Genomic DNA, 26,333 nt, shown 5'->3' on the forward strand with positions numbered 1-26,333 from the left:
GCCAATGGCTAACGGACTGGCACCAGTCCGCAGACAACCACTTTGAGTAACTCTGCTCTAGATCAATGTTTGTCAACCTTTTTGATACCAAGGACTGGCTTGCTGCCTTCCTAAACTGTGTCAGAGAGATCTCAGGGACCAGCGCTGGTCCACAGACTGGTCATTGAGAAACACTGCTCTGGATCATGCTTGAGACCATTCCAGGTCCTCCTATACTCCAGTGTTCCACCTACTGAAGACCCATGACTTGAAATCTAGATGATTGCAGTCAGTCAGGGATAGCTCCAACTCTTACTTCCTCAGTGGAAGAAAACTAATAAGACTCTAGAGATTCATAACTATCAATAGGAATTATAGTTGTATTACAGCAGTACCCAGCTACTCTCATCTGGACTGGGGTCCTATTGTGCTAGAAGCTGTACAAAGGAAGGCAGTCCTTTCTCCAAAGAGAGCGTACAATCTAAGTCTCAATCCTGCAAGCTGCTCCGCATGGACAGAATCTTGTGTCTGCATGAAGGTGTCCGTAGAATCTGGGGCCCAAAATACATGCAACACCCAAAGTGTGGGGGGCGGGGGGAGGCATACAATCAAAAGCATACAACTGACAAAGCACCTACTACTCTCAATAAGGTGCCATCAAATTGGCCTATTTCTTATACACATTGCAGCAAAGAGACGTAAAGGAGAAGGTATATAGGAATCATCATACTGGATCAGACATGATCCATATAATCCAATATCCTGTTTTTAAGAATGGCCAACACCAGATGCTGCAGAGAAGATGCAAGAAACCCCATACTAAGCAGAGGCAAGATAATGAGCCCACATGTAGGTCTCTGTCTTTTCTCTAATAGAGATTGGCGCTTACAACCTGAAAATGATGTTTTATCTCCATTCTAATTCTCTTTTTGTTACCAGTCACTGTTATAATTCTGAATAATCTTGTTCTATATATAAACATCCACTCCCACTTTGAATCTTGCTCAGTCATTGTCACAGGATGTTGTTGCATGGAGTTCAGCAGTCTAATCAGAGGTGTGGGAAAAAGTATTTCCTTATAGTAGATTTGAATTTGCCACCTCTTAGTTTAATCGAAGGTCCCTTTGTTCTTATGTTACAAGACAGGGAAAAGACATACTTCATGTAAGGCCTTAAGGATCAACTCAAGGAGGATGTCCTAGGTATACAGGGCAGCAGAGAGGAAGATACAAATATATTTGCATAGGAAGATGATGGCCACCGCACTGAAAGACCAAATCCTGTTCAGGAATCACTATTCATGCAGCTTTAGTCAAGGCCCCTTTTACAACCAAAAGCACTTGTAATAATTTTCATAAGCAGAACCTTTTGGAAAATACTGCAAAATCTGCTGGGGAAGACCACAGAAACCAACTAACTAACAGACTCTGCATGTCCCAAATTTGGGACACTCTCAGAGGCCAAACACTCTTTTGGAAGTATTTCACTTCTCTTGAAATCAGCTTGTGTGACCACAGACTACAAGTATCTGCTTTACCAGCCTATACCTATCATCTTTCTCCAAAAGCTTGGTTTAGTTTTACCCCATTACCCACCATTTTCTTCCATTAAATGCGCCATCATTACATGTCAATGTGTGTCCATCTTCCCAATACACAAATACTAAAACCTCTTGAAAATTGTAATACTATATAACAGGGATAGGCAACCTTTGTCATGCGGCCCGCCAGGGTAAGCGCCTTGGCGGGCCGGGCCCATTTGTTTACCTGCCATGTCTGCAGGTTCGGCAGATTGCAGCTCCCACTGGCTGGGGTTCGCCACTCCAAGCCAATGGGAGCTGTGGGAAGCAGTGGCCAGCACATCCCTCAGCCCGCGCCATTTCCTGCAGCCCCCATTGGTTTGGAGCAGCGAAACCCGCCCAGTGGGCGCTGCGATCAGCCGGACCTGCAGACGTGGCAGGTAAACAAACCAGCCCGGCCCACCAGGGGGCTTACCCTGGCGAGCCGCGTGCCAAAGGTTGCTGATCCCTGCTATATAATGTGATGTACTTTTCTCAATTTTACCATAATTGTATCTGAGTGAAACAGTATGCAGAGAAGCACGCGAGAACACTTTGAGCTTTGCAAATAATCCTAACTTTAAATGTTTCAGAAAAAGCATTTATTGAAGAGAGACCTTTTTCTTAGTCGTCTTTTTCCAGATCCATAACTAAGATAAACATGCAATCAGCTGTTTGACAGTTTTCTGAGGCACCTACAGTCACACAAATAGATTATTGCTTACTAAAAAAACAAATGCAGAGACACAGATGTAATCCAAACTATCTTCTGTAAAACTAGACAACAAGAAACAACGCAAGTCACACAAATTCACTGATTCATTTTAAAATTTTAATGTTGGAAGATTTCCTAGGTTATTTAGTGGGACTTTAACATGTTAAATTGGCAAATTTAAAAAAAAAAAACCACCACTTATTTAGCTTTTCTTGAATGCCTCTGGTTCCAAAAGGATTGAACAAATAGTCTGATGACATCAGTACAACGAATAATAGTTCTCTGAGCAACCACATTGCTATTAAAAGATCGGTGGCAACACAATATGGCATTTTCCCTCCCTTTACCTGTTTTAATTAAAAACTAATAATTCTTGAAACCTTCCACCATGGCAATACTGCTCCTTGGCAAATCTTTCAACTGTGAGATTGCCATTTAGCAATATATTTCCCTGGCGTTATTTTCCTCCTCCTGAAAGCGACAGTAACTATCTACTGTGCTTGTAGATGATGCAGAACATTTTGGGATACAAGCATAAATCAAAGTAATGTTATTTTGAACTTTCTGTAACTGCTATGATTCTATACTAAATAGAAAACCAGCAACAGCAAAGAACACTGCATAGCAGCAAGAAGTCTGAAAATTACACCCCCCTCTCCTTAATATATTTCATTAAAAGTAATTATATTTTGAAATGAGCACCATCAAAAAGTCTTTCACAATCCTCCCATTGCGATGAAACTTGTATATGAATTTTTGAAAAAAAAACCCAACAACTGTCACCTCCACAAAGGCAAGACACTACATTTGTTTGTTGTTACATTTGAGGAGCCAAATACCATATCTCCATAGCCAAAACCATAGCCTGTGCTTTGGACCCATTTCATTCCTGACTGGAGAAAGCCAGTGCTTAAGAACTGGTTCAACTGTTGGCAGAAACTGTCAGCACCTCTTTAAGGGCAGGTTGCCAGCTTTTGTTAATCTACGTACTTTAGTTACAGAACTATTCATGTTACTGGTGCTGCACTAGACAGAATTGGCAGATCACCTGGTGAGGGATTAAGAGCAATACGGCTACAGATAGACTCAGCTGCCTTCAATACCATTGATTATAGGGTGTAGCTGGCTTGTCTGCAAACCCACAGAAAAGACAGATGGAGCTGCAATTTGGCAATTTAATTCCCATCAGGGAAATGCCAGAGGCAACAGAAAAGCAATAACTTAGAACTACCCACTGCTCTCATATGAGAGTTTCTACAGGGCTCCATTTTGCTCCCACATCTTGTTCAATTGGTGCATAGAGCCAACAATGTTTTCAGCATGCTCAAATGACCCCCAGCTCTATTCCTCTCTTATCCAATCTAGCCAGTGCTATTAAATGCCTTACTCAAGATATGGTGAAGACTGGGAAATGAATGAGAAGCTGAAGTTAAATCCAAGAGAAAATTGCGATGATGCTGGAAGGTTGGGGAAAGTAACCAGGAAATAAGGTGACAATTACAACTGCTTCCTTAACTGAGGGTGTACTTCTACAGTTTGTTACAAGAATTCAGTCTGGAAGTACTGTTGGATCCACAGCATCTCCCACCCATGCCTGGGCCAGAAACTGTGATATGTTTAGACACAGATCTTGCTGCCATGATTCACCAATTGTCACTCTGAGATTAGATTACTGCAGTGTGCTCTTGATTACTGCATCTTAATTCAAAGTGCACTGAACCTGGTACAGAATGTGACAGCCCTCTTGGACTATGGCTACATTACGATATGGCTATGCCCCTACAGCCTTGACACTAAAAAGCATGCAGCGTAGCTGCTGTTCGTCGGCAGGAGAACGCTCTCCTGCCGACAAACAACTTACACCCCGCACAAGCGGCAGCAGCTTTGTCGGCAGAAGCGCTCTCCTTCCAACGAAGTGCTGTTCAGACCGGCACATTTGTTGTTCGGGGGCGTGTGTGTGGGTTTTTTTAAACACCCCTGAATGACAAAAGTTTTGCCAATGAAGTGCCAGTGTAGACTAACCCTTGGTGAGCATGCACCATTTTGTATGACACCTGTGCTTTATGATTTGCACTGGTTTCCAGGTGGAGTTTTAACATGACACCCAAAATGACAGACCAATTCTCGCCTCTCACCACACTATTCTAATTGCAGTTGGTGGAGGCATTCAGACAGGATCCCACTGAAAGAAAGGAAATTGTTGGCTGGGTATGTATTCTCCATTAGCAGACCTCAGCTGCGAAGGGCACTCTTTCCTTTCCTTCAAAATAACCCAAATCTGTTGATGTTCAGAGCATGCAAAGTCTATCTTCATACACAAAATTTTGTCATGCAATAAGGACCATTTCTAGCTGGGATTCGGGGGGAGGGGTATACTTATTGGTCATTTTCTAATTGAGTGGCTACTCCTCTTTCTGTTATAGGTGTGTAGAGACCTTTCATTATACATTAACAAATCTTTAAAACGGTAAATTTTAAATTTGGTTTCCTGTTAATTTTTTCCTTCATTGTGACCGAACATTCGTTTGCTCATAAACAAGAAAGAAATCTCCTTGTAAAGATGAGTGTCAATATCTTAGACAGAGATTAAGAAAAATATTTAAAGGAACACTAAGCTTCCAATGAAAACAGTTTTTAAACAAATCAACATTCCCCTGATATGCTTGAAACACAGCAGTATTAAAAACCTAAAAGTACAACTGACTTGACTTTCATTGTTCAAGTGCGAGAAGCATAAAAAAAAGTAAACAAAGAGCATAAATGGTGACACGGAACGTTGAGTGCATAGGTACAACAATACTTACAACATATGATTTTTAAATTGAAAGTGCACCCTTTAAATTAAGACCTTTTTAAATTATGTGAAAGTCACCCACTGACTTACTGAATTCTGTCTTAGCCCAGGTTTACACTGGGTTTACATAAAAGGTTTTCCGTATAGAGCTATACAGCAAACCCTCCTAGCATAGATGCAACTTATATCAACACCAGCACGCCTTTGCTGGTTTGGCAAACAAAATGAGCTCTACTTGCACATGCACGGTTATGCCAGTATAACTGCATCTACACTAGGGCTTTCGCCCGTATAAAAAAGGCTGCCAAAAAAAAACCAAAGAAAAACCAAAAAAAAAAAATCACCCCCTGCCCCCCCCCCCCCACCCGACATTACTGTATCAGCACAGCGTTTAGTATAATGTGATGCTTTCTCAGGACACCCAGGACTGAGAGTCACCTTGTTATCCTGCACTCATGAAAGAGTCTTTCTTGTGGTAGCTGGTTGTCAGCACCTGTACTCCAATTGCCTTTCACCCACTAAGACAAGGTGGGTGAAGTAATATCTTTTATTGGACCAACAATAAAAAATTACCTCACCCATCTTGTCTCTCTAGTACCCTGGGACCGACACAGCAACAAGTGCACTGCTTTCACTCAACCTCTCCCCTCAGGACTCTGCCAGTCCTACTTTACTTTGCAGTTTAACAATAGGTGCATCCAACACCCGAAACCCCAGGGATAGCTCAGTGGTTTGCGCATTGGCCTACTAAACCCAGGGTTGTGAGTTCAATCCTTGAGGGGGCCATTTAGGGAAAATGGGGCAAAAACTGGGGATTGGTCCTGCTTTGAGCAGGGGGTTGGACTAGATGACCTCCTGAGGTCTCTTCCAACCCTGATATTCTATGAAGACTTTTCCCTGTAGTATCTAGCCCAGGGGTGGGCAAACTATGGGCCGCATCTGGCCTGTCAGATGTTTTAATCTGACCCTCGAGCTCCCGCAGGGGAGCAAGGTCTGGGGCTTGCCCTGCTCCAGCACTCCACCCGGAGAATGGGGTCGGGGGCTGGCCCCAGTCTGCGCATGCCATGGCACCGCATGGCTCCCGGAAGCAGTGGCATGTCCCCCCGAGGCTCCTACGTAGGGGCAGCCAGGGGGCTTCGCACACTGCCCCCACTCCAAGCACTGCCACCACAGGCAATGGGAGCTGCAGGGGTGGCATCTGTGGATGGAGAAGCATGCAGAGCTGGCTGGCAATGCCTACACCAGTGGGGAGACACGCTGCTACTTCTGGGAACTGCTTGAGGTAAGCGCCACCTGGAGCCTGTACCCCTGACCTCCTCCCAAGCTCCAACCCCCTGTCCCAGCCCTGATCCCCCTCCCACCCTCCGAACCCTCTGTCCCAGCACAGAGCACCCTTCTGTGCCCCAACCTCCTCATCTCCAGCCCCACCCCAGAGCCCACACCCTTAGCAGGAGCCCTCCCACACTCCAACCCCCAATTTCGTGAGCATTCTATGGCTCACCATACAATTTCCATATCCAGAGGTGTCCCTCAGGCCAAAAAGTTTGCCCACCCCTGGTCTAGCCCCTCTGACTAGAACTCACAGTAATTACAAGGTTCACTACTGCAAAGGGAATAGCATACATACAAAAGCTTGTTTGATTCAACGGAGTATCAGCTCTCACGTAACGCAGAACTTCAATCAATTTAAAGTGAAAACAAGTATATTAACGAAGTTTAAGATTTAAGAGACAGTGAGCAAGGCTAATAAGAACAACAGGTTACAAATAAAACAAATGTAGAACATGATTTCTAGAGACTACAACTCAGCGGCTGCAATCCTTGTCTGAAGCAGTCTTATCTCACCTAAGCCTTTTCTGCAGTGTTTCAACCCAGGTTGGTTGAGATCCTGTTTTCATGAATGTAATAAACTGCCAAGTTACCCACTCACGTGCAGAATAAAAGAAGGGTCCTGGTTCCTTCCTTTTATGACCCCAAAGTCCATTGTTTTTGTCCCCAGAGTCAGGATGACGCCTTGTGATTTCCTTACTGGGGTGCTGGCTCCAAGGTGTCTTCCATACTCTGGTTTGTTTCACATTCTCCGCTGACCTGTTTTTCCTGTTGACTTTCACATGTAAATAGGACTCTGTGTTGACCTTATGCTCAAATAAATTGGTTAGTCTCTAAGGTGCCACAACTACTCCTTTTCTTTTTGCGAATACAGACTAACACGGCTGTTACCCTGAAACCTGTGTTGACCTTACAATATTTAATTTACACTGGAGACAGGGATAGTTGAATACACATGATCTGGTCTGGCAGAAGACCTGTTTGTCAACTCTCCCTTGTTATAGACTTTTAAAACATTATGTCAGTATAAATACACACAGTTCTTTACATACTGTCAGTACATTCCACCATATTAACGATCAGCATGTCCTCGGCTTTCACTTGCTAGCTCACATGATATTCTTTACAGATAAATACTGTGAAAGCAGTGTGTTGGTACAGTGAGTGTGTTAGGGCTGAGAACAGTTACTGTTACAAAACATGGAACCCTTTGCCAGTTGGATTCTTGGGAACACATATAGACATGACCTTAAAACTAGACTATAAACTATTCAGTGTATCTCCTTATGTGTTTGTGTAGCTCCAAGCACAAGAGACCCATGATCCATGACCCCAAAGCACTACCATACGTACAAGCTAGGAGCTAAACTTTTGCCTAGAGACTGTAGCTCAAGGTGTATTTGCACACATGGCTTCTAAACAAGACAGTGTATGGGGCATTTTGCACAAAAGATATTCTTCAATTGAATGTAAATTGAAAATGGAGGGGTGGGGGAGAGGGAGCGAATAGCATGTGGGAATGACAATCTTGTGAGTGCCACCCTGGGTATGGTAAACAGCTATTACACAACACTACAATGTCCCAAAAGCTGGCAGGAGATGATCTGGTTGCAGGACACCATCTAGAATATTTAGAAAGCAGAGGACGAACAAATGTAAACATTCTTTTATAGTAATAGAGAAATAAAATTCTAGCTTCAATGTTAAAGTAGGTCCCGTCCTCATTGACAACCCCTTGAGGAGTATCTAAAAGGTAGCTTCACAGAAATACTATTCTTATACCTAAGGTCAGCCCAGTCAACCAAGGACATCAAATATGAAGCGAAACTTATTTTCCCACACACACTGACATAAGCCTAGCCATGACAACTAAAAGGAAGGAGATTGCTGAGGACAAGATTTCTTTTAAAAATGGGTACCTAAGTTTAGGCTTCTAAGTCTGTCATTTTGCCCCTGAACATCCAGTCTCATTTTCAAAAATGTTGGCCACCCAGCATTTCCCAGTGCACTTCACTTGGAGCTGCTGGATGCTCAGAGCTTTTGTAAACCAGGCCACTGAATCAAGTGCATAATAGACAAGGGACCCTAACCTTAGGAATCCTCACTATTTTCCACCTCTTTTCCCACCTCTGCAGCATGGGGAGCAGGTCACTTGTTTTGATCAAGTGAGATATACCCACATAATACTTTCCCTGCCATTGCAAGGGCCTTGAGCATTGATACACTTCAGCACCTCCACCTATTCTCTGCCTCTGGAACACGTTGTATCACACTGTAATACTTTGGTCTAAATGGGTTGTTGGATTTAGTGTGCAGCTGCTGGGTGGTGTTGGTGACCTGTGACATGGAAGAAGTCAGACTAGATGATCTGATGGTCCCTTCTGGCCTTAAACTCTGAATATTTGGACAAAGTATTGAGGCTTCTATACCTGGCATAAGTAACAATTACATAAGAAGTGAAATAACTAAGTATTTACCTCTGTTGGACAAGGTAAAGATCCAGAGAAGAGGACAACTGGTGAAGAGAACTGATTAAGATGATACAACCTACAAATGCTTGGAGGGAATAGATTTTTACTGGTAAAGGTTGGCAAACATTGATTTCATCATACACAAATCCAAGAAAAAATATTTCCATTAATGATAATCAAAACTTACAGATGCGCAAAGTAAGAAAAATGCTGCTTGAGAATTTAGTTTGAAGCATATTTACTTTGTACACTTTGACATGTGATGCTGACAATTTGGGTTTTAAATGGGTATAAGCTTTAACTTTTTTAATTAGTCATTAAATAATTATCTGACCCCCATAATTTCCCACAGCTGTGAAAATTTAAAATTGATAAAAAGAAAAAAAAATCTTATAAACAAACACTGATATTATCCATTGAAATAAAAAATAAATGAAAATTGAATTCTGACAAGCCTAAACATGTTCCTGTGTTATCTTTGGACTCAATTTATGAACTGAGTTAAAGACTTAAAATACTCACTGTTGGGGGGCCTACGCTTCCAAACTAGTTTTGCGAATAGGTCAGTGAGCCTTCCTCCCCCGCTTCAATGTAGAACTTCAATTCCTGTTCAAGGAGGTTTTTGGTTTTTATTTTGTTTTAAATGAATATTGTACTTCCAGCCTACAAATAATGTGTCTAAGAAGCTAGTCACAGGAACTTTCTGCTATTGGTCAATTATAATAAAATGAACCTCCTCTAACGCAAGGCTGAGTCTCCAACTGGCAGAACCAGATTCCTCAAGAGTAAAGTAACCAGTTTGCTCTTCTACTGTAGTACTACTTGCAAGGAGTCAGCTTTTCATACCACAGCTCTCTGAGATGCACCCTCCAGACCATTATTTAAGAACCAGGAGGAGCAGGCATGCAGAAACTGTTTAACAGAAAGGCACTCAAGACACATTACTTAAGCAAATGGTCAAAGTCATACTTTTCAGGATACACTGAATTTCACCCTTAGAAGTAGGATTCCAGCACCGAAGAACAAAACAAAACAAAAGACGACTGCCACCAGCACAGCATTATAAGGTAAACAGTTGGTTTTATTTTGCATTAACAGTTGCAAATATTACAGAAACAGTTTGCAGTACAGTTTAAAATGAAATAACTAAGTGTGAAGATACACAAATAGAGGCTGTCTCCCCTGCTCAGAATTTGACAGTGCTACTAGTAAATATGCTCTCAACAATTCTACTGCTCATGTATATGGATGCTAATTTGTGAGACAAGTTTTAATGCATAAATGTATTTTTCTGGAAGTCTGCCAGAATTACCTTAAAGGAAAGGACTTGCTTGTAATGTTTCAAGTCAGTAGAATCGTTAATTAGGAAGGTTCATGTTTTAAAACTGCGAGAGGCATACATGAAAACATACCTGAAGTGATAAACCAGCAGAGTGCTTCACTCAGTTTGTCAAATTAAGTTTACCAAGTGAAAAACTGCATACACAGAAGAGCACGCTTATTTTATTTTAATTTTATATTAAGATACTTGGGTTTCTTTTAAGATTGCATATTAACATTTACTTCTGCATATGTTAAAGTCAAAGCACTAAAACTTTTAGATCAATTAGGATTTTTATGATGACTAGAGCTTTTGAACTTTATTTGAAGAGTCATGGGAAAGGGCGTGTTTGTGCACATTTAGTAGTACTGACATCATGCATCTGGCATTTAAGAAAAGTATTGCTGATACACAGACGAGCATTCAGTAAAAAGTTCTGTTCACCTATAGGCAAAATCTGAATGTCTCATAATAATACAAAATAACTTACTCCTTGATTTGCCTATTTCTAAAATTTAAGACACCTGAGCCACAGAAACATGAATGCTACATGTTTCTGAAATCCAACAGATGGTTTAGTGGATTAATCCAAATATGGAAAGAGGACACTTTCACATTAATGTCATGTTGCACATTTCTGTATTTATATCTGAAGTTCCATCATACATGAAAGAATTTTACAAAACCAGTTTTACTTTTCTCTCTTTTTTTGCCCGTCTCTCAGCTTGGCTCAAGATCCAGTGATTTTCATGCATAAGTACAATGCTGAAATGTAAATACTGAAGGGGTTTATTGACTCCTATCTTGCCAATGGATTTTCTTTAAGTAGTATCTTAAAAACATTTCTATGTGGAATAATTTTTGTAAAAGCCTGTGACTACAGAACCTAAAATTTTGGACCCAATTTGACCTCACAAGATAAATCATGTATTGCCTTCAAATGTGATTCTCTCTAATTGATTCTAAAGCCTTTGTACTTCCCAAAATTCTAAAATACTGCCCATCAAAAACCACAAACAGTGAAGGGTACCACAAATTCAGAAAATGTACAGTATCAGAAATGCTAGCAATAGCAGAAGTAAATCAATAGGAATGGCTTTCCATGAGCAACAGTGGTTTCATTTACAGATCACGGATACTGGTCTCTCTCTCCCCTCCGCCAAGGCAGTGTATTAACCAAGATTCTTACCATATGTAATGGGAAAAACAAAGGAGAGGTACGTGCATGTGTATGCACAGAGGAGATCTGATCATAACAGTGATCTGCAAAGGAAAAGCAAGTCGGTTATGCTTTTCTGCACTTCATGGTATATAGAGGCAGCCTGAATTTATTACTTGTATTAATAATTCATAATTAAAATAAATGCATTTATGTATTTATTTTTAAAAAGGTGTTCAATTTGGTTTTGTTGTTGTTTATAACGTTAGAAATTCTGGTCTTCTCTACCTTGTTCTTCCTGCAAGGCCATATGGACAACAAATAGAATGACTTACTCCGACTAATACCAAGAAAGTGAAACCTCAGCAATTAAGACAGGAAAGGATTTTTATTTCCTGTTTACACTGTGTTTTTCATTTATGCCTATTTAACTCAAACACCCAGCCTAGAGTTGAGAGAAAAGATTTCTTTAGATTCCACATCCCTTCCCCTTCAACTAAGGGCTTAGTAAGTTCCCCTGCAATTTTTTAGTCTTCCAATGAAATCTCTGGCAAGGTCATAGAAGACAAGACTATACTGATGGTATTTCTAACATATAAAACAAACATACAAAAACTCACACTTTCAGTCCTCCTTATATATTATGACAGAACGAGAAAGCAAGCCTCTTTTGATTCCCATCTCCTCTCTTTGCAGAACACCTTTAACAGATATTAACCAAGTAAAATATTACAAAATTAAACTAGCTAATCTAAAACTGATTTTTAGCTATAAGTAGTCTCCTACCTTCTATTTCCAAAACAACAGACTCAGTTTACAGTATGTTCTGGATTTGCTGAGAAGTGTGACAGTCACATAATCCACCAGTGCTTTTTTTGTACTTACCAATAAATTGGCACTGGTATTTCTTTCTCAAATACAGTGAATTATACTACTTTACTTATCAAACTGGGCCTTCTGTACCTTCACTTTTAAAGCAGAACTCCCCTTTTAAAATAGTGAGTTATCCTGAAAAACGTGTTAGTCTGTATTTGCTAAAAGAAAAGGAGTACTTGTGGCACCTTAGAGACTAACCAATTTATTTGAGCATAAGCTTTCGTCAGCTACAGCTCACTTCATCAGATGCATACCTGATGAAAAACTGGTGGCATGATATGCCTTGAAGTAAGGTGCTGCAGTACCATCCACCTGCTATGGGGATGGAATGAAGAGTTTGTATACATGCATTTGGAAGGAGATTAAAGAGAATCAACTTTATCCAATTCAAGATTCCCCCCGCCAACTCCACCACCTCTAAGTATAGGATATACTTAGAAATATAATAATAATCTTTCTATGTCTTAGTTTTATTTGTAGCCATTTCTAGTGCAGCTCCTCTCTTAGGCTACCACTTGAAGTAATCATGCTAATGACAATTCTAACTCTTTTCAGAGTTAATAGCCGTGTTAGACTGTATTCGCAAAAAGAAAAGGAGTACTTGTGGCACCTTAGAGACTAACCAATTTATTTGAGCATAAGCTTTCGTGAGCTACAGCTCACTTCATCTGATGCATACTGTGGAAAGTGTAGAAGATCTTTTTATATACACACAAAGCATGAAAAAATACCTCCTCCCACTCCACTCTCCTGCTGGTAATAGCTTCTCTAAAGTGATCACTCTCCTTACAATGTGTATGATAATCAAGGTGGGCCATTTCCAGCACAAATTTAGGGTTTAACAAGAGCGTCGGGGGGGGGGGGGTGTAGGAAAAAACAAGGGGAAATAGGTTACCTTGCATAATGACTTAGCCACTCCCAGTCTCTATTCAAGCCTAAGTTAATTGTATCCAATTTGCAAATGAATTCCAATTCAACAGTTTTTCTTTGGAGTCTGGATTTGAATTTTTTTTGTTGTAATATCACAACTTGTCTGTAATCGCGTGACCAGAGAGATTGACGTATTCTCCAACTGGTTTATGAATGTTATAATTCTTGGCATCTGATTTGTGTCCATTTATTCTTTTACGTAGAGACTGTCCAGTTTGACCAATGTACATGGCAGAGGGGCATTGCTGGCACATGATGGCATATATCACATTGGTGGATGTGCAGGTGAACGAGCCTCTGATAGTGTGGCTGATGTTATTAGGCCCTGTGATGGTGTCCCCTGAATAGATATGTGGGCACAGTTGGTAACGGGCTTTGTTGCAAGGATAGGTTCCTGGGTTAGTGGTTCTGTTGTGTGGTATGTGGTTGCTGGTGAGTATTTGCTTCAGGTTGGGGGGCTGTCTGTAGGCAAGGACTGGCCTGTCTCCCAAGATCTGTGAGAGTGTTGGGTCATCCTTTAGGATAGGTTGTAGATCCTTAATGATGCGTTGGAGGGGTTTTAGTTGGGGGCTGAAGGTGACGGCTAGTGGCGGTCTGTTATTTTCTTTGTTAGGCCTGTCCTGTAGTAGGAGACTTCTGGGAACTCTTCTGGCTCTATCAATCTGTTTCTTCACTTCCGCAGGTGGGTATTGTAGTTGTAAGAATGCTTGATAGAGATCTGGTACGTGTCATCGTCCGGACCCATGGAAAAGAAGCCCTTCAGGAATTCCACCATGATTTCAACAATTTCCATCCCACCATCAACCTCAGCCTGGTCCAGTGCACACAAGAGATCCACTTCCTGGACACTACAGTGCTAATAAACGATGGTCACATAAACACCACCCTATACTGGAAACCTACTGACCGCTATTCCTACCTACATGCCTCCTGCTTTCACCCTGACCACACCACACGATCCATCGTCTATAGCCAAGCTCTGCGATACAACCGCATTTGCTCCAACCCCTCAGACAGAGACAAACACCTACAAGATCTCTGTCAAGCTTTCTTACAACTACAATACCCACCTGCGGAAGTCAATCTCTCTGGTCACGCGATTACAGACAAGTTGTGATATTACAACAAAAAAAATTCAAATCCAGACTCCAACGAGAAACTGTTGAATTGGAATTCATTTGCAAATTGGACACAATTAACTTAGGCTTGAATAGAGACTGGGAGTGGCTAAGTCATTATGCAAGGTAACCTATTTCCCCTTGTTTTTTCCTACACCCCCCCCCCCCCGACGTTCTTGTTAAACCCTGGATTTGTGCTGGAAATGGCCCACCTTGATTATCATACACATTGTAAGGAGAGTGATCACTTTAGAGAAGCTATTACCAGCAGGAGAGTGGGGTGGGAGGAGGTATTTTTTTCATGCTTTGTGTGTATATAGAAAGATCTTCTACACTTTCCACAGTATGCATCCGATGAAGTGAGCTGTAGCTCACGAAAGCTTATGCTCAAATAAATTGGTTAGTCTCTAAGGTGCCACAAGTACTCCTTTTCTTTTTGCGAATTCTAACTCGTTTCACTTAGAACAACTTACCCTGTGAATCATTCCTGCCTCACTTCTGAATCCTATTCCTATTTACTGGGAGTGTTTTCTCAAAGCTCTCCACCCTGTACTATTTGAATCATGACTCATGACTTTGAAACAAACAGGCTCTATCCAGAGAGAACTCTGAGTTCAACACAAGGATTCCAAACTTCAGGCTGAAGGGTGGGCAGACAGACAGACAATAGATTGTAACTGGTATTTTCCTATGTCTATGCACAGGATTTAAACTATATGTAAACACATTATAAAGGAGAAGGAACTGGAAACCTTCCACAGACAAAAGACTGAAGACTTAATAATCCAGCTCTAGCCTTGTAGAAATTGGGTAATGGGATATAAAGCCTTTCACCTGTAGCTCATTGGATTCTATTTGACCCAGATCATACCAAGAGCTAGTTGGGTGGCCAATGTAAAGAGAATTGGTGGGTTTAGTCTACTTCCTCATATAACTGTGTCCATAAAAACAAAAAACTTGTCAGCTTTGTTAGCAGTAGCATCTCAGGGGCCATGGGTTGGTTCATCATGAAGGTTTAAGATCTCTCTCACCCGCAAAGGCAGAGCAGTACAGAAAGTTACACTACTACTGCCTCTGCTATACTGCACTTGCATAGAGAACTTCATTGTGGAGTCAGCATTCAGTTGATGTGTGCTCTTTGCACCGTGCCATTCTTTTGATAAAAATACTGAAAGTTGTCTGGAAAGCTCTCTCACATGACAGTAAAGCTCTGTTTCATGGTTACAATGTCAGCATTCTGGTCTGGCAGCTGTGAAATGGGACCAAGCACTAGTTGGCAATCTACAGAGTAAATTTTTAGTCTCCAGTTGTATAAGTCAGAAGAGCAAGCCTTGAATGGTCTAGGTAGCTACCAGATGCTACAGAAATTAAATGCATTGATTTCACCCATCTCCCATGCTACCCGGTTTTATTGCCCTCGAAGTATAGCAGTGGCTGAGCTTCCAAAATAGTCACCACTGCAGCGGAGGTTTGCCTAATTTTCATTGGGGGAGTTTTGTGATTTGCAGTTGTGGTATTATATTTGCAACAATCAAGTAAAGGTGCAACTACTCCATTTTGTAGCCACAAATGAACTGAAAAAAGGTCAGCATCTCCATTACTCATTTTGAAAACCCTGTCAGTTTTTTTTAAAAGAGGCACTGACAACATTAAGACATTTTTAAAGTTAGGATATTAGTTATGGTAAAAGCCACGTTAGAAACTTTAAAAAGCTCCATTCTGGTTTCTAATTAAGTTTATCCACTCCCATTACACAGCTTGCCTGTTTCGGCAGTTAGTAAAAGAGTGGTTTGTCAGTCTGGACTTCCAGGTGCAGTGTTCATTTAACAGCAAGAGGCCATCTCCAGGCTGTTAGTGTTGAGTTCTGGAAGTCCATACTGCATGCACTTCTCACTTTCCATTACCCAAAGAAACAGTGAGATACAGCACAAATGCTATCTTTATGCATGGGAATTGTGATTGTTATTATTATTATGGCAATGTTTAAAATAAAGGATCCAGAACTTGCAGGTTCTAATCCAAATCCTGGTTTTGCCAATGACTCAATGTGTACAAGATACTTCACTTCTTATCTCAGTTTCCCCAACTGTAAATAGAGGCAATAAGATGTTTACGTCACAGGAACATGTGGAGAATCAGCTGTTATAGAGCACTTTGAAGGCATAAAAGCTTACACAGACTATAACTCACAACAGCCACCATTTCTTCCCATTCCACTAATGTTAGAGCTTCAGCCCATTCTCAACCCTGTACTATCTCAGCTGCTCACAATCCCCTCCTCCACCCAACATCTCAAGGCTAGCAATCTACAGTAATTCTCATGCTTCCCAGAACACAATGGCTTCACAAAATTCTGCAGTTCCCTCTCCTGGAGTTTACCAGTCCCTCAGAAATCCTAAAATCCTTACCATTATGTCCAAAGAAATCACTTTTTTCCCTGTATGTCACATCCAGAACCACCCAAACCCCCCTCAAACAACCCCCTCATTAATACCACTAGTCCTTCCAGCTCTTAAAGCTTGTTCCTTGTTTTCCCCTCAAACCTGTCCTCTACTCCGACTCCCAGTTTGACACACTGCACCCAATACCATCACTTTTCCTCAAAACCTACTCATGCTAATTGCCAAGTATCTAAATACACCCCTCTCTGCTTACAGCAGAGTCCTGTTCCAGGCACCCTCTATCAACAACCCTATAAGGAGTCAGTGGCAAAGCCTACCTGCAGCAAGCTAGGACAGCTGTATGGACAAATAGCCCCCAAAGCACTCGCTCTAGTATGATCCCAATTCCTTTGTGCCAGTTGGACATCACATTCTTAACGTAAGCCTCAAGCATCAGCATTTTTAACGTAAGCATTATTGCCTGCTACTGGTTACTTTTTCAACACAATGGACAACGATGTTGCACTATAAATATGCAGTGCAGTTTAACACACTATAGCAACCTTCAGTATATAAAGCCTGTCATAGCGAGTGTGTTTTTTCAGGCTGAACAACCTTCACAGAGTCCCTCTGTTTGCTACATTCCTTTTATTGCACAACATATAACACACACACAGAGAGATACCCAGAGTGTTTATCGTGAATAATTCATTTTTTACAATATGCACAAATGCAGCGTTTTAAAAATAGAAGCTGGTCTAACTGGACTGAATTTGGCATAGAAACAGAAAATGTGACCCGTTCCAATACAATTTAAGAATAGCTATTTTTCCATGAACATCAGCTCGTTTAACATTTTAAAGCAGTGACTTTTTTTTAATAGAGTAAAGATTCATCAAGCCTGCTTACCATTTTATAAACAAAAAAATTAGCTTGAAAATCCCGTAAGCAAGGTGTTTTAAATTAAAAAAAGAAAACCTATGCCTGCACTTAATTTTTCTTCTGTATCTACTTTAATGCAGCATTTGGGATAACGTCACTGGAAGATTTTACAGAAAAATGTTGAAAGCATAACAATTTTTTCTCCAATTCTGTGAGAAAATACACAAGCAAAGCTGCTGAACAAACTGAAAATTCAGATCTAATATAATTTTTCCCATGTGGAGCAAAAAGTATTTTAACTATAGGCATTTCAAATGTTGCACATCTCACTGAACCTATTCTTGCACTTCTAATATGAGACACCTAAGAATGACGACTTGGACTCTAGACCACACTACACTCTTAAAACTTTGCTCCCAGTCACTGTGCTCAAAAGTGACTGTCATGCAGGGTTCTTCTCTCTCATATAGTCTATAGCGTTGTTTCTGAACACAGTTGTAATATAGCTTGGAACCATGTTAGAAATGGATACCAACTGTGTTTACAGCCATTTAAAGCTGCACTGTTTGACTGAAAATACTGAGCACTTACACCGCTTGTTTTGAGCCACAGCATAAATGAGACTACCAGCAATTACACAATCTGCCTATCCCCCACTTCAACTTGTCAACTGTATTTACCTGAAACTTCTGACTCTGCATTTTTCTTAGTTGCCAACACACTGACAAGCTTAATTGGCAAGCAGTGTTTGCAGGCAGGGACTAGGCTGTTAGGATGTAAGATATGGAACTAAGTTTCAATTCCATTCCCACTAAGACTGTAAAGTAAAAGCACAAAGTCGTCCAATTATTAACAGCTATTTAAAGTGTTTTCCTCTTAACTCTGTGAGTTTAATATTTGAACACTAATTGCTCAGTCTGTGAGTGCATGGGGAAAGATAGGAGACTGGTATTCTGAATATTCCAGTACACAGTCCCAGGACATTCATACACTATCACTACATTTTCCTATAAAGAAGTGTGCGTTCACCAATTTGAAGATAATGTCACTCAAATACTTGGAAACTAAGACAGTTGTTTAAAGATATATAAAACACATACAAAATCCAAAAACAGTGTTTTTCTGCTATTGCATGTTTACACTAACAGAGTTGGCAGCCAACTTTTAATATGGTTATAACTGGTTTTGAAGAGGTAACATGGTGACTGCTTGTTTTAAAGTTTTCCAACAATTAACTGCAAATCATTCAGCTTCACAAAAGCTCTATCTTGCCACCCCATTACCACCAATGGTGTGCCCTTATAACTTGCCTTTTAATTATAGGCTTCTTAAATCATACTAAATTAACACGGGTCAACAGACGTGTTAGGTTATGCTAAAACAGATTTTCAGGTCACTTCTCTGAAGTTTTATTCAGCACTCCTGATTACTTTCACATGCCCCAATCTGAACTTTCCCTGAAGCAGTCTAAATGGTGCCAAGCAATTCTGAAACATTTCAAAAGAATGTTATCTCTAACAAATCACGTCTTCTACTATGGGCAGATGTACAGTAAGTTTAGCAATGCTAAGGAATTATTGTAACATGAATACATCATGCAAGGGCTTCTTTGCTTTGAGCAAAATAATGTTTTCCAGTAGATTAACAGGCTTGCCTGAACTTAAGTCTCTGTACATTACCAAAACACTGACACTGGTGGATTTGTTGGCTCTTAGAAAATTATTACATTGTATCTCAAAAAACTATAAGATAGCAGCAAAAACCAAGAAAAAACAAGGAGAGCAGGGGAAGATTACCAATGCAAGGATACAGTATCTATCTCTTCTCCAATTACTTATGGCCCGCAGCAAAAAGTCTTAACACAGTTTACATTTATGGTTGGGTTTGATTTCCTGTTAAATCTTCCTGTGGACAGGCATATTTAAGTTTGTTGGAAATATATTCCCAAGCGTTTAGTTTCATAACTTTTCATTATGCAAAAATGTATTTAGGGACCTTAAGTGTAGACTAGGGATCAGAGAAACTACAACTGTACTATTATTTAAGGTGTTCACACTACTGTGTAAATATGTACAAAAGGTATGTTGCATACTGACAATTTATAAGAATCACTCCTTCACTGTCATTACGTGTGTCACTGCTTCGATGATATATAAACACACTGAACTTGATTGTTAAAGATCTTCACTTTTTTTAAAAACATCAGTATATTAAAAAGTTATCCTATCACCACCAAAAAAACAGCCAAAATGGCACTACATTCCACTAGTTTACACTTACTAACTGTGGAGGCAACTCTTTATGCAGTAACTCTAAGCAATTTTGAATTATTTGAAGGTTATAGAGTTGAATCTTGGCAGTATGATGGTGAACTCTGATAACGTTTTTAAAGCCCTTCTGTAATGTAACTTGCTTCATATATTCTAATGTGTTCTGATCTAATTGGTGAAGTTCATCTGAAGATTAACCTTGTGCAAAATGTAGACTTCAATTAAAAGCGGTGGGAAATTTTCAAGATAGGATGCAGTTGAACTCCCCCTATTAAGTCCATAGGAAGGGAGATGTAGTGTCCCAGTCTGCACAAATCCTCCATTTTTGCCACTAGTGAGAAGTTTATCCTAAAGGTAAAGGTAACAGAGAGTAAACCTACCAAAATGCTAACTGTTAGAACATTTGGATCATCTCTGTAGACGCAATGAAAAGGATTTCAGAGCCAAACAACAAACCATGACTGTAGTCATGGTAATGTGTATAATTATGTAAGGACCAGTGAACAATTTACAATAAGTTTTCATCATTTATCCTTTGTCACAGCAGGCAGTAATGACCTCTATAGCTAAGGACGCACAGAAGTTGATTTTACAACCCCATTATCACATGCTCCTCTCTTCCTTCAGTCTTTACCTCTTACTTTGAAATTTTCCATTCTTGCTTTTTGCCAAATGGTAAGTTTTTTGGAAAATTTGAGCAAAACATTAGTTATTTTTGAGTTCAAGGAGAGTGGGGGAGTGTTGTGTTTTTCTTCAGTGCACATGATGAGAAATTTCTACTAGCCAAACTTTAATAAAAACAGTACTACAGCACTAGTTGGCTGATATCTGAGTTGACATTCCAAATGTACATACCTGTTTTGCTGACTAGACCTATGGTTCCTGATCATTCACAGAAAAGATTATAAACATAATTTAATCCAGAAGTGATCTACCCTTGGTAATTTGTTGCTCTGTTACATCTAATGTAGACGTATTACATTGACAACTCGTTATCCTGATAGACAAAGCAGCAGTTTGGAATCAACATGAACAAATTTAGACATTAAAGAAAATCCTAACTTTGTTTAGATTAGATATAAACAATTTATTTTCCATTTTATATGTAGAATATATTTCCCATTCAACATATAAAGAATCTGTTAAAGAAAGCACTGAAAAGTCACTAACTTCACATTTAATGATGCTTGTGTAATTTACACTCCCAAGTGTAGTTATCTTCGGTTTATAATTTTAATATATTCCTCCTGTCTCAGACCTAGTATAATCAATGTTTAATTCCAGAAGAGTTTCAGAGTCATGTTGTAGATGTCCTCTGGAAAAATGTCTGGGCTGACTAAAGCTTTGAGACATTAAAATGAATTTTACACTAGTAGCTCCAAATATAAGGTCATCAGGTACTATACAACTTTCTCGTATTATGCTGTACTTGCACAAAAATCCTGAACTAGACAGTTACCCCAAGTCCTATTCCAGAGCAGTAGCTGGGAACGGAGATTCTACTGCAAAAACAATCCCATCAATTATTTTCTCCTTTGATGGGGGGGTGAGGGGTAGGAAGAGGAGAAGAAGGCTTAACAGCAGTAGCTCTGAAACAGCCACAAAAATGTCACTACATTAAAACATGTCAATTCCACATTTGAGATACCAGCCCATACAAGGTTTTTCACCACCCTGTTTAAGACTACCACTATTTGAAAGCCCCCATGAGTCTGTGAGCCAGCAATAAGCACAAGCAACACAAGCAGCCATCTGGGGCTCTGCTCCATGTAATGACCCGTACAGTATAACATTTAACTAAATACTTTAAAACTATTGCACACCAAAGACAGTGTAAGCTAAACATTCAAAGAAAGCTTCACTCCAAGAGTGCTGTTTTGTTAAAGTTGCGTCGTCAGACATTGGTTTCATTCCCTTTCAAAATCCTGTGTTCGTAACTCTGAGGTTCTACTGTAATTCTAATAAAGGCAGAGAAAATCTTCCAACTACACTACCATGAATGCTGTATGCACCAAATACAACTTACAGAACAATAAAGGAATTTTAAAAGTAGCTACCCTTAGTTTAACTATACAGGCCTTGAAGGAGGGGTTGGGGGGGGGCAGAGATTTCTAAACCATGTTAAACAAAAGGCCTAAAATAGCTTTTCCAAACAAAAATGTTTCACTTTTAAAGGTCTAGCCTATAACATCCCAGGACTAGAAATTAAGGGCTGTGATGCCCATTGGGAAGCTGAGAATGGTATAAAACTCCTGTTCTAATCCTGCAAATTCAGAGCTATGCTAGTAGGAATTTCACCTCACACTCCAAGAATTCATATTAAAACGTAAATTTAATAATTTTTTTCAAACAATTTTTTTCCCAAACATGCCCTACCTTCATTTTCTAATCAATTTTAATTTCTAGATACCAAATAATAAAACTACTGCTGTCCCAGGACTGAACAGCCCATCTTGGACTTCAGGCCAGTGTACATTTAGGGAGTAAATTCTGCACTGAAAACACTGGGATATGCTCTTAACTGGCACCTGTTTGATTCAAGTCAAAGGCTTGTGGTTTTATGTTAACTGCAATTTATCAAATAGCTGTAATCACCAGATACAAGGTTTATTTAGTCAGATGCTCATATTCTCCCATTTGCTGCTTTTTTGACATCTTATCTCTGTGCACAGGAACAGCTCTCTGCCATCTGCATAGCCAGTTTGTGTGCAGATAATTGCTAAACAGGGATGTTGTTGTTGTTGTTGTTACATTTAGGATTACAGTGACTTCAACTCGTAAGGAAAGACAAAGTTAGCCTGCTGTTCCTTGCATGACGGAAAAAAATGAAAGATCGCCTTCAAGAACTTAAACTGCGAGCAAAAGAACTGCAGCTAGCTGAAGAGAACAGCTGTGTGCCTGGGGTGAAGGAAGACTACCAAGTAGAGTTTGAACAGCAAGCTATTATTTATGAGAAAGAGCCCATAACTGAGAGGCACCTAAATGAAATCCAGAGACTTCAGGACGAGATTAGTAACTTGGCAGAAGATGTTCAAAAGTTTGGTCAGCAGCAGAAAAACCTCATGTCCTCAATGAGAAGGTTTAGTGTTATTAAAAAGGAGTCCAACATTACAAGAGAAATAAAAATTCAAGCAGAGCATGTAAGTAAATGCTTGGATGAACTGTCAAAAACAGTGAAGAAGTCTGAAAGCGAACACGGGCCATCTTCCGCTGTTGCAAGAATCCTTACATCTCAGCATGCATTCCTTTTCCTGCGTTTCCAAAACACCATGCTTTCATACAATGACGCTATAACAGCCAAGCAGGAGAAATGCAAGACATTCATTGTCCGCCAGCTTGACGTGGTTGGGAAAGAGGTCTCCGAGGAAGAAGTGAACGATATGCTTCAACAAGGAAAATGGGAGATTTTCAATGAAAATCTGCTTACTGAAGTCAAAATCACTAAAGCTCAACTATCAGAGATTGAACAAAGACACAAAGAATTGGTCAATCTGGAGAACCATATCAAAGACTTGAAGGAATTTTTTATTCAGATCTCGCTTCTGGTGGAGGAACAAGGAGAAATCATCAACAACATTGAAATGGGTGTAAACAATACTCAAGATTATGTTCAAACATCAAGAGAGAAGTTTAGACTCGCAGCCAGGTATAGAAAGAGAAACCTTTGTAAAACAATATGTTGCTGGTGTTGTCCACGCTGCAGATAACAAAAAGGGATGATTCTCAAATTTCGCAGGCTACCATTTTGCCAGTAGAACTTTTGGAGCAGCTCTGTGGGTTCCATTTACACTTCAGTTTGTTTCTGCTTACTCTCCCCACCTCGAGGGCTCTTTCCTTTTACCTCTGTGCATCTCACACTAAAAAAAAAAAATATATCCTCTCTGTGCCCCTGCAAGTGGCTCTTCCTGGCAGAACTAGAGAAGTAGTACCTAGGGATTCTCAGCAGTTTTTCTGCTTCTGTTAGGCTGTGGTAGAAGTGTTACACTGGAAACACAGATGAAGTGGAAAGATCACCTTTTCTGATCCTACCAACCCAGAGTAATCCTGCTTTACAAGAGGTTGTCCAGTGGAGCTGGTGGGTTATCACAGTGACCAGTGTGATATAAAGGCAAGGTCATAGGAGGTTCCGCCAGTGGTGCTGGGAAGTATTAACAGTATTGCTAACACCAAACATTCAGAAGTCATGTGTCGGGCCCCAAAAACCCTGAGAGTGGCTTAGTTATGTTTTTTAAAAACAAAATAAGTTTAAGGTTATTTTTATTTGCCTTCTGGTTTTTGAGCCTTCAGCTTGCATCTGAGTCATGTTTTTAGGCTTTTCTCAACAACTATGAGGGCAAGCAATTTTTTTTTTTTTTTTTTTTTTAATTTGCAAGCTGAGATATCTATTTAATCACTTTTCTCCAGGAACTGAGGCTTTAAATTAAAACATCATATACAGCTAGAATCATGGTAAAAATCAAAAGTGTTACCAACTGGAGAGGGGAACCACGCACATTTCTCCATTTATAAAATGTATGAATTATATTTCTGTCCAGAGTGAATGTATGTGTCTATGATGTGTAATTAATGTGTCTATATCTTAATTATTTAAATATAAGGACTGAACCAAACAAAAGTTCAAGAAACCCTGCCTAAAATATTATTCTCATGAAGTGCACATTTTAACAACCACCACCTGTTTCCACAAGATCCCATGTGTTATAGATGTACATATTGCATTCTTATCTGTGAAAGAAATGTGTTATCAGTCCAGCTCTTCCTGCTAACACTGTAGGGATGTTTAATAAAACACTGTTTACTTCAAAGGAAAAAACGCTTCTATTTTTTAATATGGAATAAAGCCCAGGTTTTCAACAAGCTATGAAAATAATTTTCCATCTAGGAGGAACTAAATAGTGAAAGAATTTTGTTTCTGCTGTCCGTATTAGAACACAATAAGACAAATATATAATATATTGCCAAGGTTTTGAGAGGAAAGAAAAAAAACAGGCACAGGGCTCAAAATGTGTAAAGATCCCTGGTCATATTTTGTCAAGCAAAGGCTGCTATTAATTGATGAAAGTAGAACGTATATAGACATTGTGAGACTTTGATGTGGATCGTTTATGTTGGTTAGCCAAGGTGCTTGAAGTATATGTGCACAACTAATAAAAACACAAGATCTTGTTAGGGCAGTTTACTAGAACATAAATGGGCTTTCTATAGCCGCAGAGTTATACAGAAACGCTAACAGACAAGGAAAATACATTTTGGTTAGAAAAGTGCGTTAGACAGTCATGATTGTGTTATGCAACTATTTGATACATTAGCAGCTACAGTCCCTCATTAACAAAATAGATCGCAGAAAAGAAAAATAACTTTCTGCCTTGAAAATACAACATTTCCCCTTGCCCTACCCAGCAATCTATTATAAGTCTCAAGGGCTATCACTGACATTTTTATGAAATTTACTCTCATTGCCATGCTTTCAAGCACTTAGAGAGAGAAGATCATTTTTAATAATGCCAGCAGGCTGGATATTTGTCTACATAATATGAGATCTAGACCCTCCCTCCCAATTAGAGCACAGGGGAATTTATGCACAAAAGAAGAAAAACCATTAGCATTAGAGATCTGTTTAAACTGCTACGACATCGATGAGAGAACTGACCCATATGAATCACATGAACACAAGTCTTACTTTCTATTACTCTAACTTATTTTCCACTGCTATTCACTGCATATAAAATATTGATTAGCCATTTAAGTGTTCCAACACTCTTACAAGACCTACGTTAGCAAAACAAGCTTAGCAAATTAAGCAGTAGTGTTGTATGGCAAAGAAAATGTAGTAGGTCAATGTCTTTAGATACTACTTCTAGCTATGGATAAAATAAAAAGCAGATGCCAACAGGATCTAGAGAGAGATGTCTTAAAAGGACATTAAACTCCAAGACATAATTATTACTGATAACCACATTCTGACGGGTTCCCCCTGGAGTGCCACTTGGAACTGGTGTAACACTGAGCCAGCCTGTGCTCTGCTGTGACAAGCTGCAGACCCGCTCTCGGTCTCACATTTTCACCAGCAGACATACACGTAGGGACACACCCAGCTGTTGTAACATGCAAAAAGGCTTTCTGACTACCCCATGCATGGGAAGGCTTCAGCAAAGGAACTACCCAGATACTCAAGTGCACACCCCCCTCTGGAGTGCAAACTGAAAATTACACCGTCTTACGCTGCACAGAGAACTGTACAGCGTAAGCTCATGAAATTCACTCCTTCCCTCAATGTGGGGACACATATGCAACAGGTTTTTGCCCCCCAGTTATGAATTCCACACACTGGGTTATGACCAAAACAAAACAAGTTTATCAACAACAAAAGGTAGATTTTAAATTTATTGTAAGGGATAGTAAACAGATCAAAGCAGATTACCTAGTAAATGAAACAAACATGCAAGCTAAGCTCAATATCCTAAAGAAATTGGTTATAACTAGGAAATTCTCACTTAAATGTTGTTTTAGGCAGATTGCAGAGGTTCTTGAAGGCAAGCTGCTCTTGCTT

At 39.9% G+C, this 26,333-nt stretch overlaps 2 protein-coding genes across 10 annotated transcripts in view; one reads left to right on the plus strand and one right to left on the minus strand.

Moving 5' to 3' along the window:
* ARL13B (ARF like GTPase 13B) overlaps positions 1-26,333 on the minus strand; it is an 80,230-nt gene that overhangs the window by 32,922 nt on the left and 20,975 nt on the right. The window lies entirely within an intron of this gene.
* On the plus strand, positions 9,644-25,684 carry STX19 (syntaxin 19). Its single transcript, XM_073305598.1, has 2 exons — positions 9,644-9,913; positions 22,541-25,684. The coding sequence occupies exon 2, from the start codon at positions 22,609-22,611 to the stop codon at positions 23,488-23,490; it is 882 nt and encodes a 293-aa protein (XP_073161699.1). The 5' UTR covers positions 9,644-9,913; positions 22,541-22,608; the 3' UTR covers positions 23,491-25,684.

Source organism: Lepidochelys kempii, chromosome 1, assembly GCF_965140265.1.
Source record: "Lepidochelys kempii isolate rLepKem1 chromosome 1, rLepKem1.hap2, whole genome shotgun sequence".
Lineage (NCBI taxonomy): Eukaryota > Metazoa > Chordata > Testudines > Cheloniidae > Lepidochelys > Lepidochelys kempii.